Here is a 19,054-nt window from a genome sequence, read left to right as displayed (position 1 = left end):
TGTACTTGATCCTCTTCCTCTTTTTCGACTGGTTTTTCTTTGCTTTCCGCTGTTGTAGCTGCAACATAGTAATTTCGCCGACTATCGCAAGCTGACTGTACATGGCCCTTCTGATTGCACTTTCGACAAACGTAATCCTTGAAGCGACAATCTTTCTTATAATGACCCATTTTGGCACAAGCGAAACATTTGATGTTAGAACGGTCATTCCGTTTTTCTGCATCCGCGTTCGATTTGTATCGGTTAGCTCCGCTCTGATTCGAGTTGTTTCGTTTAACGAAGTTCAAGGGTGCTTCCGTAGTGTCGACCTCGTATCTCAGAGCTAATTCCTGTGCCTTTTCGAGTGTGAGATCACCGCCTTCCTCGCAAATCCGCTCGAACGGTTTACCTTCTAGGCCGTCGATAAACTTATTTACCAAATTGTGCTGTAGTGTATCGCCAAACTTACAGTTGGTTGCTAAGTTTTTAATACGTACTATCCATTCATTTACAGCTTCGTGACCGTTCTCATGACGCTTTGCTCGAAAAAAACATCGCCTTTCCTTGTGAACAACAACAGGTGGAGTAAAATGTGTAGATAACAGTTTACACAACTCTGCGTAGGATCTATCTTTTGGTTGATCCGGCGTACATAAATCTCTTAGCAACTTGTATGTTTTCGAGCATAAATGATTAATTAGCATCGCTTTTTTAATATTTTCTTCGATTTTATTAGCCACGTAAAACTGTTCCAGCTGCTCTCTGAAAAGCTCCCACTCTTCTACCTCTGCGTCGAAACATCGAAAATTAGCTATGGAAGCCGCCATTTTGGCTTTTCCGAAGGTTGGTTTAATTGCCGCAATTTCACTAAATGTCCGCTGCCTGTGCTACTTCCAGACTCGTCGCCAGTGTAATGTCTCTTGGAAGTCACGGAATAAGTAATTAACAAGACGTTACTACTATTCTGCTGGAATACATTTATTTAGAGATCCGGTCTGTACTCTATTCAATTCACAACTGGTTCAATCTCTCACTGTCGCTCTCCAATCTCCGAGGGGGGCATGGATGCTAATTATGCACTGAAAGAATACTACACACAGTATTATATATGATAGTATGATTGATATGAGAAAGGCATCATTACACCACTAGGTGGATTAAAACAGGTTTTTTTTTCCATTTCACTGAAAATCATTTCTACCTATTTTTTGAGGAGAAATCACTCATTGTCGAGTTCTTCTATAAGCTACCAAAAATTAGGTCGTTATCTACTCAAACTTTGAGTTGATGGGTAAAAATGGGTAGCGTGCTTTGTTATGGCATAACATTTGTACTAAACTTACAGTCAGTGATGCGAACGGTACCGGTAAAGTACATTTCTTTCCCTACATTCTACACACTCTGAGTGCTACCGCCTGCTACAACGGATGGTAGATACATTTACTCTAGAGAGTGTACCAGCGACGATGAGAACGGTGAAGGTAAAAATATATTTTGTTCTGCTTCATTCTACTCTTTCTTAGGTTTACAGCACTCTACAGTAGGCTGGGCGATACATTTGCTCAAAGCTACCGCCGCTTTTAAAAATGTAATATAGCTTTCTACCGCCGTCGAAAAAAAGTATTCTACCGCTGTACTTTACATTGTTCGCTCAAAATGGTAGCGCACGTGTTTACGTTGAACGTTAACAAATGATTATTATTTAATATATAAACATTATGTGTTGACGATTTTTTTTTATTTCTCAAGACCAGATTATATTTTATTTAAATAGTAGATCGTTTGATATGCTTGATAATCTTCCCGAATGGTGTAATGAATTATTTGTTCTCAAGACCCTTTTTAAATGAAGAATTCAATGCTTTGCTGCGTTGAAACGTACTGATTAGATTTTAGCAGATGAAAAAGTAAACAAAGAGAAACAATTTACTTTTGTGACCTTATGAAATGGTTACGTCGACTTGTCAATTTTTTCCCTTCATTAGCAGTGAATGTTGTTGTTCCTGAAATCGTATTTTTTCCAAATCGATTCGTGATCGTGAAAAATGACTGATTCATCGAAAATAAAGCGTTTTTATCGGGACATAGCCAATGATTGTTATAAGTGTGAAGATGATTATATAATTTGTAACATCGATTCTACTCAAATCTGCACGTACAAAAAATTAAGAAGTAGTTATGATCCCGGAAATTTTGTTAAGCATTTACGAAATGTGCATCCGGAAAAGGCTCTGGAATACGGACTACTGAAGCAAGGATATGCACCAGAAAAGAAAAGGAAAATTCTTAAAACATCAATAGCACTCGACAGACAAGCTGTGGTTGAATCTTTGGTAAAAATGGTATCACTTCATCACTTGCCCCTATGCGCCGTTGAATGGGAAGGTTTTCGAGAACTGCTAGATCCAATTTGCGAAGCACTTAAATTTAAAATCAATCGAGACAATATCTCTTGTCATATTGAACAATGCGCAACAAATATTAGGGAAAAAATTGCAGCTGAAATGCAAGGTCGATTAATATGCATTAAAGTCGACTCTGCGACCCGATGTGGCCGTCATGTAGTGGGCATAAATACGCAATTTAATAAAGATGATACTGTGATTATTAGAACCCTATTATTTTATTTTTTGCCAAAGTAGTATAAGCATATAAATGATTTGTTTTGTAGCAATGATGGAAGTTAAATGTCGCCAGACTGGTAAATTCCTAAAGTCAAAAATCGATGATGTACTGAAGATGTACGGAGTCGCACAAATCATTCCTATTGTGTATTTCGATGAAGTTTGAGCTTTCCATACAAAAAACATCACTTGTTCGAAATGCAGAATCACATTTTTACATTCAATCAAAACATTTCGAAATGCGGAAAATGGAAATTTTTCACTCAATCTAAAAACTTTAATTCGATCTAAATACCAAAAAAAAAATTATATTTATATTCATTTATATAACGGTTAAAATTATTTCACACCGGAGAACGATTAAATTATTATTTCCGAACGAAGGGCCCTTCTATTTGATTCGAAGACTGCGAGAAGCGATCTAACCATCTCAAAGATATCGATGTTAGATTCATTTGAAATCTTTTGTGACCATTACTTTTTAGGCTTCCCGAATAGGTAAACGGTAACCAGTATAGCCGAGTTCAGTTTACTTGTCCAACCAACAAGCCCTTAAATCATTCATTGACTAGTCACACGTGCGAAGTCATCTTCAAAATAATGAACGAAATAGGCAATGTGCAGCGCCTACCGTAAAGTACATTTTCTATCGCACTCATGTACACTTTTCTACAACGGCAAAGTACTTTTTTCTACCGCCACGAGCTACTTTTTTTGTGGTACAGTAGCGCGAACAAGGAGGCAGTAAAATGTGGAAAAATATAATTTCTACCTACTTCGAACGGCTATGATTCCAGCCGTAGTTTTTTACGCGATACTGCTTCGCACGGCTACTGTAATAGAATTTTAGTTTGGATGCATCAACGCGGTACAGTAAGAAAAATAAAAAATTGTAGATGTGGGTAAGCAGACTACAGTAATAAAAATGGGAGGCAGTTTGCATCCTTGCTTACAGTTACCTAAATACTCGTTACCCAAAATTGGGGAGATGCACTTTAGTTGATTTTGGGTAGGTTTTGACCCAAAATTAGGTTGCGACTGGTAAGAGTGTATATTTTCAACAGATTTCCCAATCAACGTTGCCAGGTATACCGATTTATCGGTATTTATACAGATATTTGACCTCTATACCGCAATACCGATATGTACTCTCAAAATACCGATAATTTACGGATCGTACAGATAAATACCGATTTTCGTTGATAGCATAGATAGACAGGAGAAAAAGTTGCTACGAGACCTTTTTTGTTTGCTCGCCAAAATGAGCTTTGGTGACATTTCCGTGAACTTATGTTGAGATTCTGATACCGATGTGATACAGATAGATTTTTGCACCGAATACAGATTTTTTGAAAAGTGACCTGGCAACGCTGTTTCCAATATAGCTTTTATACTTTGATCTGGCATCGTTGACAGTAACAAAAACAATAAACACACGTATATTTTGTATTGAGTGTCCAAAAGAATAGCGAGATCAATCACGGTTTTGGTAGTAGCAGCTACATATAACACAGGTAAGACAACTACTGTCGTTTTCATATGACATGGTTTTTGGAATCTATTTTTTTCTCAGAAAAATGAAAACCGACCAGATACAGGATGTGATGCCAAATGAAGAGATACAATCAAATAACTATAGCACCGTAACGAATGTAAATTGTCTACAGAAGGACGTTTTATTGCATGAAAAAACGGCACGATTTAGTTGTGAAATTTGCAGAAAAAGCTATTCTTCTGAAAGAATTTTAAGTAGACACATGATATCCCATACCGCTGATAACCCGTTTGCGTGTGATGTATGCGGCAAAGAATTTCGTGACAACCAAGAATTGAAGTTCCATATCAATATTCACACCGGAGAGCGGCCGTACAAATGCACTGTGTGCGACAAAGATTTTCACTCTCAACCGAATCTTTCCCAACACTTACGCCTTCATAGAGGAAAGTATAAATGCACGGTGTGTGACAAAACGTTTATCTCTAACACTTTACTAAGCATACACGTATCTTCACACACTGGTTCTTATAAATATAATTGTGATGTGTGTGGTAAAGGCTTCGTCTTTAGATCACATTTGAAAGACCACAAAAACAGCCACACAGGAGAGCGGCCGTATAAATGCAGCGTATGCGAAAAAGATTTCGCTGCCAGAAATGTCCTAATCAAACACATACCTATTCACACGGGTGAGCGACATCAATGTGAAGTTTGCGGTAAAGAATACTCTAGAAAATGTACCTTGAAATTACACAAACGCATTCATACAGCTTTTCCAATCGAACCAACCGACGAAGAACTCGTCATTCTGAACAAAGTGGAAAATATAACAAACGAATCCACAAAACAAAACTCGAATTCATACGATTCTGCTAGCTGCAATGAAGTGAATCGAAGGTAGGTTAATTCAACATATCTGTCGTTTGGTTCATAGTTTCTGTAAAAAAAAACTTTCGGTCATTTTTCAGTGAAATGATATTTAAATATCCAAATAATGTTATACCAAACAAGGAGCAACCATCAACTAGCTCAGTAACATCTTCCATACCGGAAAACAATTTTCCAAATCAATTCAAGTGCCAGATTTGTAATGAAAAATTTTCTAACAAAGATTGTCTACAGAAGCACGTTTTATTGCATGAAAAATCGATGCTATTCACTTGTGGTATTTGCAGTAAAAGTTATTATTTTAAGAAAAATTTAAGGAGACATATGATCGCCCATCTCCCTGAAAAACCGTTTGCGTGTGATGTATGCGGCAAAGGATTTCTTGCCAAGCAAAGATTGGAGTACCACTACAATATTCACACCGGAGAGCGGCCGTACAAATGCACTGTGTGCGAAAAAGATTTCCACGATCAACCGAGTCTCATCCGTCACATGCATTTTCACACCGGAGAGCGGTCTTACAAATGCACTGTATGTGAAAAAAGTTTTATCACTGATGCTCATCTAATCAAACACATGGCTACACACACGGGTGAATATAAATTCTATTGTGATGTGTGCGGCAAAGGATTCATGCAAAGAGTACCTTTGAAAGACCACAAAAACAGTCATACAGGAGAGCGGCCGTACAAATGCACTGTTTGCGGAAAAAGCTATGCTACCCACAAAGGTCTAAGTGCACACATGTCTACACATACGGGTCAATTTAAATATAGTTGTGATGCATGCGGCAAAGGATTTCGTGACAAGGAATCATTGGAGTTCCACAAAAATGTTCATACTGATGACCGCCCGTACAAATGCACTGTATGCGAAAAAGATTTCCACGGTCAACCGAGTCTCATCCGTCACATGCGAGCTCACACCGAAGAACGGTCTTACAAATGCACTGTATGTGAAAAAAGTTTTATCACCGATGCTCAACTAAGCAAACACATGGCTACACACACGGGTGATTATAAATACAAGTGTGATACGTGCGGCAAAGGGTTCATGCTAAGATCATGTTTGAAAGACCACCAAAACAGTCATACAGGAGAGCGGCCGTATAGATGCAGTATATGCGGAAAAGATTTCGCTGCCAACAATGTCCTAATGAAACACATACTTATTCACACGGGTGGTCGACATAAATGTGATGTTTGCGGCAAAGAATACTCCAGCAAATTTGCCTTGAACTTGCACCAACGCATTCATACAACTTTTCCAATCGAACCAACAGACTAAGAACGCGTCATTCTGGTCAAACAGAAGAATATAACAAACGAAACCACAAAACTCGCTGACAATGACAAGGTAAATTGAACATGTCAAAACTGATGGCAAAAGCGTGTGTGCTGTGAAGGTTTCGCATGTAGAGTGGTTTTGAATAGGATTGTCTTAAAATCGATCGATTAATCGATTACGATTACTTAATAACCCAGATGTTCGAGTAATATTTAATCGATTAGCTTTAAACTAATATTCGATTACTGAGCCAATAGAATAATTTAATAATCGAGAATAATAGTAATAATCGAGTAATCCCAATAACCTAGATAATAAATAATAACCCAGATAATCGATTAAATTTCAATCGATTAGTTTTAAAATTATACTCGATTATTGAATAATCGAGTAATTCGAAAATTCCGACATCCCTAGAGCACAAAAACAGTCATAGTCATACTGGAGAGCGTCCGCATTAACGCAGTGTATGCCAAAAAAGATTTTGCCACTTAACGTGTTCTGCCCTAATGCCCCGTTTACACTTCTGCTGGCTGCCAGCATGCTGGTGTCAGTGTACTGCCCTCTTAGGAAAAAACGTTCAACTGTGGTCCAATGATCCAAAGTATTAGACCAACGAAGGACCACAGTTGAACGTTTTTTCCTAAGAGGGCAGTACACTGACGCCAGCATACTGGCAGCCAGTAGAAGTGTAAACGGGGCATAACATATATTAACTTGTGCGCGCAGGCGACATATATGAAATGTGTGGCAAAGAATAAAGAACAAAATTCAACTTGAAATCGCACTAACGCATTCATACAATTACGATCACGTTGATGAGATGATGGATGATGTTCTCACCTTCGCATAAAATACATTCATATTTTCTACATTTATTGTGGCCAAGACTGTCATCAGCAGAGATGCCATTTATACAGATTTATCTGTATTATACAAGATTTTTACATGCGCAGAATACAGATTTCCTAAATTTAATACGAATCTCCCAAGAAGTAAAATAAAAACTGTTTCGTTTGAGCAATCTATTGGTATTTGATTGCAGTGACGAGAAGCAAAGTCTTGGTCTCTTTGAATCTACCATTCTACAGCCGTAATGTGTTGGAATAACATTTTTTAACATCATTTTATTGTTGAAATTTTATGTTGTTAGTGAATACAGATTTCTTATAAGGAGTAATACAGATTTCCTATTAAAATATCTGGCATCTCTGCTCATCAGAAATAAAATACACTGATAAAAATCGATACGTTGGATTGATGTGTGTTACATATAAATTCGCCGCATTTGATTCGACACTTTAATTGCAAGTGTAAATCCGACGACACGACCTGCCACTCGTCTATCAAAACTGTATCGTAAATTTAACTACCCCTCAGTAACTGGAAATGTCATATCGAAAATGCTAGTGAATTTTTTTAAACTGGCAGCACAAGTTGATATATTTATTGATTTTGAATAACAGTCACCATAACCTTGGTTACTGCATATCGAAGGCAAGATGAATGTAAACAAAATAAATTTCAGATCGGTTATTATATTACGGAACATTTTAATGGATTTACCTGACTCGAGTGGAATGTAAAAATTGAGGAGTATGAGTTATGTCTTTTATAAAGCCAAGTTCAAAATTCAGGTCGACTTGAAACCGTTGTGTGAAAAGGAAATGACCGACAACGAGCTGAGCGAGGCTAATGATGTGCGGTACCTGCATAACGTACGGTAAAATAATTTCTTTGCGGAATTCCACTAGTAATCCTCGAATAGTGAAATACTGTTTCCACTGCTGCGTAATCAACCGACACAAAACAATTTTGACACCGGCATATTACACCGAATCCTACTGCCCAGAAAAGCTAGCAGTTGAAGTGTACGGATGAATCGCTGGAAGCAGATCATTGTCCTCGTTCGTTAGTTTCATCCATAGTTTCGTTTAAATTCCGAAAATCGAGTTCATTTAAATGCATTTCTGTTTAATTTGGACAAAGTTTAACACTAATAGAACTTTTCCACCGCTTTCAAAACATGTTTATTTGTTTTGGGGTTCCTTGGTAACTAGTCCATAGCAACTTAAACAGTGTTGCTCGAGAAGATTATTTTTATCATTTACAAGGGGTCGCTAGATTTGTGGTAACTGGCGGTGAATCATTAGCGAACAGTTTTAATGCTGATTTTTCTTCGGAGTGCCTGGTCGTGTCGTCGGTAAATCTCTTCAAATCTGATTAAAATAAAATAATATTGGTTTCTATTGTTAATACACTTGAATTCCATCAAACAAGCAGCAGATTTATTTCAAATGTATGACACTTAGTATTCGATTCGTTCGACACTTACATTTGAATTGTCAGACAAATAAAAATGAACTTATGTAAATGCTTAGGGCATATTCAGGAGTGTTCTAGTTTTAGATGCATAATTTTTATCAGTTTTAAAATTTAAATCTAGCAATTGTAGCAAAATAAACTGGCAGCCCTAGCAGCGTTTCATCTGTGTTTCAAACATGGAAAAAAATAGAACGGCAGCGTATACCAGTTTTAAATTTGACAGTAGAGCTGTTCGAATAAATAAAACTAAAACGGTTTGCTGGGGATACATTTGTTTCAGTTTCATTTACATTATAGACCACCCATATGAATCTTGCAGCTGCTGAATTTGCTCTTAGGGCATATTCAGGAGTGTTCTAGTTCTAGATGCATAATTTATGTCAGTTACAAAATTTAAATCTGGATTTTATAACACGAAAAACTGGCAGCCCCAGCAGTGTTTTATTCGTGTTTCAAATATACAAAAAATAGAACGGCATCGTAGACCAGTTTAAAATTTGACAGAAGAACTGGTCGAATAAATAAAACTAGAACGGCTTGCTGGGGACACGTTTGTTCCAGTTTCTGTTCTATAATAGATCTTCCATATAGAACTTTTAACTGCTGAATTTGCTCTTAGATTGTAAAGAATCGAATACTAAGTGTCATACATTTGAAATAAATCTGCTGTTTGATAGAATTCAAGTGTGTTATCAATTGAAGAATCCAACCAACTCTTTTGCGATCGCAGCGCTGCCCGAGTGGCGAACTTTGAACTAAGCGATGGTGATAATTTTCAGATTTTGCTTGAAGATTCGAACAAAATGCAGGGTTTTCATTTTTTTTCTTATGAATCGAATACTAACATACAAAAACGTGTGAAAATTTGGTAAAAAAAAATCGATCATTAATGATTCAGTAACTTTCCGTGGTATGTTTGATTGATATTTATGGAGAAATCGTAACATGAAATACCAAATTCGAAGAAGTGAGGTTGGGTACTGTTTTCATATCTGGGATATTCTTTGTTTTTTGGGTTGGATTTTGAGATCAATTGATAAATTATGATCAAAAGGTTTATGACTAGTCTATTTACTCATGTTTTATCATCTAAATCAAATCTGTATGTGAACTGAAAATTTCAAATTTCATCCTAGATTGTCAAGAGTATAGGACAATTTGAAATCATATGTTTGATGACAACACGTGAATAATCGTTTTTCTTACCCATATTTGTAAGGTTTTGCCATCTGCATTTTTTCAAACTCAAGTAAATTGAAAAAATCGTCAAAAAATTTTCTATATACATGGGATATGTCAAAACAATCACCATAACGCTATCTCGTGGTGACCACGCTGATTCGATTGTTCAATAAAAATCAATATTTTTTTTATTTGAATCAGATTTGAACAGACTTACACTTGAAATTAATGTGTCGAATCAAATGCGGCGAAATTAAGTGTAAAACACATCAGTCAAACGTGTCGATTTTATCAGTGTCGGTTAAAGTTATATCCATGTACTCCCAAAATACCGATTATTAAATTATTCACTTTGGAGGAAATAAAATACGTGTTATACGCTAGCGAGCAGGACTGCAAAGAGACCCGCTATCGTTTATTCCGTATGTATATATATCTATTTACATTTTATTCACAGTGTTGGCAGTACTTTTATTTACATTCGCGCAGCGAATGTTTCGTCGGAGTGCGTTCTTAACGAGAATACACTGTAAAGAATTTCCTATATACAACAACTCCTCAACCCTTTAGTTAATTGTCTATCAGATTATAAATCGATTAATCCTTGTTTTATCACGAATGCAACAGTTATTGCAAATATTCGAATATCTCTTTGATTTGAACAATGTGAGAAAATGTATAAAATAATCCATACTATTTGATTGAATACATGATTGATACGAATGCAAATATTATTGTAAAAAAATACATTACACAATTCTACCATAATTCAAAAAAAGCATCTATAACTTTCCATACGAATGAAACCTTCTATCTATATCTTCTATCTCGACATTAATCGGAAACACTACAACACTAATTGAAACATAACGACATTTATCGAAAAAAATAGTCAAGCACACTAAACATTTTTACAAATATTGAACCTGAATTATAAACTTTTTATTACGTAGGATCCATCTTATTGGTAGTAGAGTTCACGACATTGATCAGAACAATAAACGGGCAAATACACATAATAGGATGCTAAAGTACTAATACTCTGTTTTTCGTGACAATTAACATTAGCAGATAATATGCTCCAAAAATAAATTCATCACCCCTCGGCGACCACCCGTAATACAACAGTGACAATTAATCAACTTTACAAAACAATTATTTCTTATTAACATCTAAACATTTTCAAAATGGCTTCCTACTCAAACGTATTCGGAATAATCCGGTCACAGTTATCCTAAGCACATGGTAACGCAACAACTTTTTACCACTTTATCACTGTTCCTCCTCGAAATTTATGAGACCTCCTGCTTCTACATCACCGTTCCTCCTTGCAAAATGTGGATCCTCCTGCTGCAGCCAAGTTTTCCACACGTCGCCTAGTTTTCCTCCTTACAAAATGTGGATCCTCCGGCTGAATTTCCATGATGCACACAAGTCACTTGGTTCTCCTCGTCGCCATTATTAAATATTCACTTTGGTAGAAATAAAATACGTGTTATACGCTAGCGAGCAGGACTGCAAAGAGACCCGCTATCGTTTATTCCGTATGTATATATATATCTATTTACATTTTATTCACAGTGTTGGCAGTACTTTTATTTACATTCGCGCAGCGAATGTTTCGTCGGAGTGCGTTCTTAACGAGAATACACTGTAAAGAATTTCCTATATACAACACCGATAACTCACGGATCATACAGATTTAGATTTTTAGCTAAGATAGACATGAGAAAAGGTTGTTGTTGGACCTTTTTTTGCTTACCAAAATGAGCTTTATTGACATTTTCCTGGACTTATGTAGAAGTGATTCTGATACCGATATGGTACAGATAGATTTTTACGCCGAATAGATTTTTGAAAAATTGACCTGACAACACTGGTTATATCAGTTGTTTTTCAAAGAACGGCGAATCTAACATTGACAGCAAATGGAGAAAATCATCGATGAATATTTCGACTATCTTCAAAAGTCACGCAAATGTTACCACTTTCCTTCTATATCAACTGAATAAATCAACATAAAAAGAGTTTCGCCCTTCGATTCGTGTGAATTATAAAGATAAAGAGAAAAAATAGTTTTGCCCTTCCTTACTGGTAATTGAAGTATCACCCTGTTTGTTGGCATGGAACACGGAGGGCAAAACTAATGTAAACAAATGGAATGACAGTTTCGCCCGTTATAGTTCTTTGTAATAATAAGATTGAGATTTTTGTAGAATACGAATTTTTAGACAAAATTGTAGGATTATGAAGCATTCATTGGTAGGAGAGAGAAACTCGATTTGTTTACTTTTGAAACATTCGTCCTGCTTTGAAAAACAGCTGATATCAGGTGACCGTTACTGGCAATGGAAAGAAGCTGTTTGTGACTCTTGTTAAAACGTTGTGTCAACCTCACGGGAAGTATTTAACTAATATAAACCAAAGATAAATAACAAAGACATGCAAGTACCTTAAAAAATTAAAATAAAATCTGGTTCGTGCCCGGTACTCTTTAAAATGATTGCACTCACCGCTTGGTGGAGCGCGAGGTTCATTGCATAGTTGACATTTCTACTAAAGTGTGCCATGAGTGAAACAAAAACCAATGTCAACATTGTCACTCATTTCGCTAACTTTTAACGTTATTGTTTATAATGGAAAAACTGTGTTCTATAGAATGTTTTAATACAAAGTATTTTTAAACTCCCGACCAGTACACCTATTAAGTCGTACCATCTTGACCGATTTGAACAAGATTAAGTCTGTTTACTAAACCGGCTGTCGCGTCTGTGCAACGAATGGTCAATTAATCGATGGATCTGTCTGCGATTGTACTGACGAAACCCTACCAAGTCGGTGGGATAATCGGGGGGATTTTCTACGGGGTGGTACTTGATGTGCAGAAATTGAAAACAAAATCAAGCTGAATCTGTAAAATCCAGCCCGGTGGCAAAGATAGGGCGCTCCAGCAAGTGCTAGCGTGGCCAACATCTGGGGCATTTGATGGGCAATCAGAGCGCTCAAAGTACGGTAAACAAACATTCGAGCATTTCAATTCGAGTAAAATCTTAATTTCCTTATCGTAGTGATGATATTCTGATCGATAATTTGCGGGGAAGTGTTTTAAAGGGTACTGAATAAACAAGTAGTTTGTAATATCCAGATTTTTGTTAGCCATTCTTCTTCATAGTTTTGGTTTTTGCAGAATGATGCTGGCCACAGTTTCATGACGTCATAGCAGGGGGCTGGTAAAATCTGGCAAATGATCTGGTTTCAGTGATTGTCGAAATTAGGAAGGCCTAAATTAAATGATAGATATATCTGAAATGTTGGCAGCTCTGCTGTAGGCCTATTTGAAACACGCATACAATTGTACACATTTTACTCTGACAGACTGACAATGTGTACAAAAAAAAAAACATCAAGCCGATTTTCGCAAACGTTTCTTGTAAATTAATTAAAATCACACGAAGGTTAGTCCATTTCCATGTTCTTACGTTTAGGTAACGTATCTTAAACATATAATATATGTTATTCTTTTATTTCAGCCAAATGGAATTTAGCCTTACACCAAATAGGACACTTAAGGAGGGAGAACTAGAAAACAGTCCTGTAGCCTTTTTTTCGTCATCCGATCCAACAATCGATGTCCCAATAAAACTCGAAGAGGAATTCACACAGAAAAGTGATCTAAAAGACGTCTTAATACAAAAAGCGGACCAGGTTTATTGTTGCAAACTTTGCGGGAAACAATTTTCATTGAAGAAAGCCTTGAAGAAGCACATGATCGTTCATACTGAAGACAAACAATTTATATGTAATGTGTGTGGCAAAGAATTCCAGCATTATTGGCAATTAAAGGACCACAGAAATATTCACACTGGAGAGCGCCCGTACAATTGCACTACATGCGAAAAAAACTTCTCGTCTAGAGTGCTGCTTGTTCAACACATGCGCACTCACACAAGCCAGCGTTCGTACAAATGCAGTGTTTGCGGAAAAGAATTTGCCATGAAGGGTTACTTATCTAGACACATGTCCATTCACCAAAGCGAGTACAAATATAAGTGCGAAGTGTGTGGCAAAGCCTTTTATAATGCTGCTAACTTTGCGAGACACCAACGCATACATACGAAGGAGAAATATAAATGCACCATATGCGAGAAAGATTATTCCAATAAGTGCTATTTCCGCACACACATGAAAATTCATGCGGATGGTTACGAGCACAAGTGTGATGTGTGCGGCAAAGGATTCATGAACAGATCTCTCTTGAAAGACCATGGCAACAGTCATACAGGAGAGCGACCGTACAAATGCACTGTATGTGGAAAAGATTTCGCGGATAAGTCTTACCTATCCAAACACAGGAATATTCATGAAAGTGAATACAAGTACAAGTGTGAAGTATGTGGTAAAGGCATGAATGATAGTGCAAGTTTCGTGAGACACAAACGCCGTCATACGGACATAAATAAATGCATATAAATATCTGTGGAAATGATTATACCACTAAGAATTACCTAAAAGAGCACATGCTTAGCCACACGGCATTAGTGTGATGTATGTGACCAAGGATTCAAAACCTGATTACTTTCTGGAAGACCACGACCACCATGTAATCGACATTACAAACGCATCGCATCGGCATACGGATCCTTGGCATATGAATAATCTTTAAGGCGAACGTAATCTAACTGGACACATGTGCGTCATACGGATGAGCACAGATATTTCAAAGGGTCTCAAACCCGTTACTACAGATGAGCGAAACCTTCGAATGAATTGTTTGCGTTAAAAAAAAAACACCTGAAAAATAATTACTTGAAGCTGCATTTTCGCAGTCATAAAACTTTGTAAAATAAATTATTTTCATTGGTTTATTTAACCAATTGGTCATTCGCCGGGGGCTGACGACTGAAATACATTTCATTTTGAAAATCTAGTTTGATAGTTGAATTGTTGATGCCACAAGTGGTATGTTTTTAATCTGTCTCGAAAGGGGAATTTTTTCGTCTGTTGGAACATGTTGCGGTATGGTGGGTGGACACTTCAGCTAGGTCGTGGTAAAACATCCCCTAGCCGAATATATATTAGTTAGAACCAGAGTTACCAGGTTATTTTTTCAAAAATCTGTCAAAACTCAAAAATTTATCTTGATTTGTTTGGGTCTGCTATATACAAAAAAAACTTTGGCTGGCGAAGCGGGGAAAATCTGGCATTTGCCAGACAAATCTGGCAACGCTGGTTAGAACAAAGCAGCAGGCAGACAGGACACCATGAGTAAATTCTTCTAAAAATAAATTTTCGCGGGGCGCTAACTCCGCCTATACTGAACTGCACGAACTATTTACTATCGGTACACCCCTCGTGTTATGTAAACGTTTTTCTACTAGTTGGTTCCTCCCCGTTTGTCAACACAGATCAGCTGCTTGCAGGGATGCCTGATTTCATCAGACTGTGTGTAATATTTGAAAATGATTTGTCGCAATAATTTATGGGATTACGTTGATAAAACATTAAACTTTTTTAGCGATGCTTGAGGGCAAACATTTATTTTTCTATAAGTTGGTCAGAAATATGAATACTTAGGTATGTGAAATCGATTATTGGTTTGTGGTATACACATAGATGAAATATTTATTATTTTTAGTTAGTTTTTCTTACGGACTGTTTGAAAATTTCATTATTGGGCCTGATGTAAAATGAACTTGTAGATATCTAGGTTATTGTTGATTGTGTTAGTAATTTTCATCCGAAATTAGGTGGCAGCAGAACAGAAGCAAGTAAATATCGTAACCTAGTATTTTCTGTTACAATAATGGACATACAGGATACCATCGTTCAATTAAATTGCGGTGATTAGTGGAAATTATCCTCGATACAATGAAACTTTTTTCATCATCAAGCATTTGCTGACGATCTTCGAGCAATTTAAAACAGTGTTCGAACAGTTTGACATTCGAACATGAGAACACAGCAGCGCTGCCTGTTTAACATCACTGTTACCAGTTTACCGTGATGTGCATCAAAACAAGATCTTCAGTGTCTAGTCTATATATTCGTTTATGGTTGATTGATAATCTGAATAGTTTTTAGTTGAGGATTCTATGCCCAGTGAAAAATGAAGTATTTGGTCATACTTAATTTCGTGAGAAAATTACAAACATAGCCAAAACCGCCCTATCTCGCCACCAGTGCTAATTCTACATCATGGGACTATCGAACTATATCGACGTCAACATTTCAAAAGGGTTTAAAAACAATTGACAGATTCTCTTTGTTTACTTTCTCTTTCGACTATATCTGCGTTATTCTACAAACGTTTGTTACATATTTGGTACTGTTGGAAACATGGGGGTATTGTCTTTCATTCTACACGAATACTTTGTAGGTACACGTGAAAATTAAGGAGATATTCACAAAAGAGAAAGTAAACAAAGAGAAACTCCCATTGGTTTATGTGCTCTTATGAAATGTTGATATCGATATATACAAACATCAAGCCGATTTAGAGCAAAAAGCGAACGTTTTTCTTGTATATAATAAATTTACTCGTAGGTGAGTCAATGATCATGTTCTATCATAGATGCTGATCTCGATCTTTGTGACTTACGTATCTCAAACATATATATTTTTCTATTTCAGTAAAATGGAATTTTGCCTAGCACGAGATAAGATGCTAAAAGAGGAAGAACCAGAAAACAGTCCTGTAGCCTTTTCCCCATCGTCCGCTCCAGCAATCGATTCCCCAATAAAACTCGAATTGCAGATTTGCGATGAGGAATTCTCACAGAAAAGTGATCTTCGTAAAGAAGGGTTAGTACGTAAAAGGGTACAGGTTTATACTTGCGAAATTTGCGGTGAACAATTTTCTTTGAAGAAAGCCTTGATGAAGCATATGATCATTCATACTGAAGACAAACAATTTAAGTGTAATGTGTGTGGCAAAGGATTCCAGTATTACCAGCAATTAAAGAACCACACAAATATTCACACTGGAGAGCGACCGTACAATTGCACTGCATGCGAAAAAAAATTCACGTATAAAATGTTGCTTGTTCAACACATGCACACTCACACAAGCGAGCATCCGTACAAATGCAGTGTATGCGGAAAAGGATTTCCAATGAAGGGTTACTTAACTAATCACATGTCTATTCACCAAAGTAAGAACAAACATAAGTGCGAAGTGTGTGGCAAATGCTTTGATCAGCGTGCTCCACTCTTGAGGCACAAACGCGTTCATACAAACGAGAAGTTCAAATGCTCCATATGCGAGAAAGATTATTCTACTAAGTATTATCTCAGCAGACACATGAAAAGTCATGTGGATGGTTACGATTATAACTGTGGAGTGTGCGGCAAAGGGTTTATCACCAAATCACTTTTGAAAGCCCACGAAGATCGTCACCCAGGTGATCGGCCTTACAAATGTACTGTTTGCGGAAAGGACTTTAATTATGAAAGAAAACTTTCTTCACACATGCAAAATCACACAAGCGAGCGATCTTACAAATGCACCGTATGTGAAAAAGATTTCACCATTATGGCTTACCTAACTAAACACATGCTTATTCACACGGATGATTATAAATATAAGTGCGACGTATGTGGCAAAGGATTTGTGGCCAGAACACTCCTAAAAAATCATGCACGCCTTCATACAGGAGAACGACCGTACAAATGCACCGTATGCGGAAAAGAATTTCACATTAAGGCTTACCTAATCAGACACATGCATATTCACCAAAGTGAGTACAAATATAAGTGCGAAGTGTGCGGGAAAGCCTTTCATGATGCTGCTAACTTCGCGAGACACAAACTCATTCATACAAATGAGAAGTTTAAATGCACCATATGCGAGAAAGATTATTTCACAAAGCATGAACTCAAGAGACACATGAATATACACGTGAATGGTTACGAGCATAAGTGTGATGTGTGCGGCAAAGGATTCATCTCCAACTCACTTTTGAGAGACCACGAAAATAGTCACACAGGTGAACGGCCTTACAAATGCACTGTATGTGGAAAAGACTTTAATAATAAAAAAAGAATTTCTGTACACATGCAAACTCACGCAAGCGAGCGACCGTACAAATGCACCGTTTGTGGAAAAGATTTCGTCGTTATGCCTTACCTAACTAAACACATGCGCACTCACACGAATGATTATAGTTATGAGTGTTCTATGTGTGGCAAAGGATTCTTAACCAGATCACTCTTGAAAGACCATGAACACAGTCATACAGGCGAGCGACCATACAAATGTACCGTATGTGGAAAAGATTTCCATGGTAAACTAAATCTTACTCATCACATGCGCTATCACACGATTGAGCGACCTTACAAATGCGCCGTATGTGGAAAAGAATTTGTCCTCCAGTCTATCCTAACCAGACATATGTCTGCTCATGAAAATAACTACAAACATAAGTGTGATGTATGCGGCAAAGGATTCGCGAACAGATTACATTTGGAAGACCATGGAAACAGTCATACAGGAGAGCGACCGTACAAATGCACTGTATGTGGAAAAGATTTCGCGGATAGGTCTTACTTATCCAAACACAGGCTTATTCACGAAAGTGGTTACAGGTACAAGTGTGAATTGTGTGGTAAAGGCATGAGAGATAGCTCAGGCTTTGCGAAACACAAACGCCTTCATACGGACAAGAAGTATGAATGCACCATGTGCGGAAATGATTTTACCACTAAGAATTGCCTAAACGAGCACATGCTTAGCCACACGGCACAGATGAGTGCGTGATAAAAAATACCTTGAAAATAATTACTTCAAGCTACATTTTCGCAGTCATACAACTTCGTCGACCACTCGAATATACTGAGGGGAACTTACTCGAAAAGTTATACCACTCATCGCGAAACGATAGTAGTAACAAATTGATCTTGTGAACATTTTCCATTTAAATGGGATGCCTGTACCTATCAACATAATTGAGAAATAAATTGAACATTAGAATAATAGTTTTAAATATTTTGAGTTTCGTGCAATTATGTCAATGTCAATAACACCTAACGCCACGTTCATTTCGTGTTCGCATCTCATTCGACACAGTCGAACGTTGTTTTCGGTAACGAAACGCAACGTGGAACAGCACGTACTATGAGATATAGACCCTCACCTTGTCGAAACCCTCTTCTAGATTGAAAAGAACTCGTTTCCCCACTCAAATAAAAAATCACGTTCGATTTACTTGAAAAATCACGTAAAATGGTTTCAATTGTCGAATTGAATATTTTACGTGACGAAAATGAATGTTAT

General features: G+C 37.1%; 3 protein-coding genes across 4 annotated transcripts; all 3 read left to right on the top strand.

The window, feature by feature from the left end:
* The first annotated feature begins 4,003 nt into the window (after nucleotides 1-4,003).
* LOC131426337 (zinc finger protein 845-like) lies at nucleotides 4,004-6,276 on the top strand. Its single transcript, XM_058588995.1, has 3 exons — nucleotides 4,004-4,117; nucleotides 4,177-4,998; nucleotides 5,070-6,276. Exons 2-3 carry the CDS (start codon nucleotides 4,181-4,183, stop codon nucleotides 6,274-6,276), a joined length of 2,025 nt encoding a protein of 674 aa, XP_058444978.1. The 5' UTR covers nucleotides 4,004-4,117; nucleotides 4,177-4,180.
* Nucleotides 6,224-18,738, top strand: LOC131426336 (zinc finger protein 728-like). Of its 2 annotated transcripts, none has more exons than XM_058588993.1 (2): nucleotides 6,224-6,345; nucleotides 16,414-18,738. In XM_058588993.1, the coding sequence occupies exons 1-2, from the start codon at nucleotides 6,338-6,340 to the stop codon at nucleotides 18,536-18,538; spliced, it is 2,133 nt and encodes a 710-aa protein (XP_058444976.1). In that variant the 5' UTR covers nucleotides 6,224-6,337; the 3' UTR covers nucleotides 18,539-18,738. The 2 variants fall into 2 exon arrangements, with proteins under 2 accessions (XP_058444976.1, XP_058444977.1); XM_058588994.1 differs by lacking the exon at nucleotides 6,224-6,345 and adding an exon at nucleotides 14,821-16,326.
* Nucleotides 13,098-14,710, top strand: LOC131426339 (zinc finger protein 501-like). Its single transcript, XM_058588997.1, has 2 exons — nucleotides 13,098-13,238; nucleotides 13,314-14,710. Exon 2 carries the CDS (start codon nucleotides 13,318-13,320, stop codon nucleotides 14,251-14,253), a length of 936 nt encoding a protein of 311 aa, XP_058444980.1. The 5' UTR covers nucleotides 13,098-13,238; nucleotides 13,314-13,317; the 3' UTR covers nucleotides 14,254-14,710.
* Nucleotides 18,739-19,054: the final 316 nt, after the last annotated feature.

The sequence above is a fragment of the Malaya genurostris genome, chromosome 1, assembly GCF_030247185.1.
Source record: "Malaya genurostris strain Urasoe2022 chromosome 1, Malgen_1.1, whole genome shotgun sequence".
Lineage (NCBI taxonomy): Eukaryota > Metazoa > Arthropoda > Insecta > Diptera > Culicidae > Malaya > Malaya genurostris.
This window is presented reverse-complemented; position numbering and strand designations above follow the sequence as displayed.

Bases quoted from the DNA above. Each gene is read 5' to 3' on its own strand.
- LOC131426337 (XM_058588995.1), top strand. From the start codon at position 4,181: ATGAAAACCGACCAGATACAGGATGTGATGCCAAATGAAGAGATACAA. The intron at 4,999-5,069 runs GTAGGTTAATTC...GTCATTTTTCAG, and splicing joins TGCAATGAAGTGAATCGAAG to TGAAATGATATTTAAATATC.
- LOC131426339 (XM_058588997.1), top strand. From the start codon at position 13,318: ATGGAATTTAGCCTTACACCAAATAGGACACTTAAGGAGGGAGAACTA.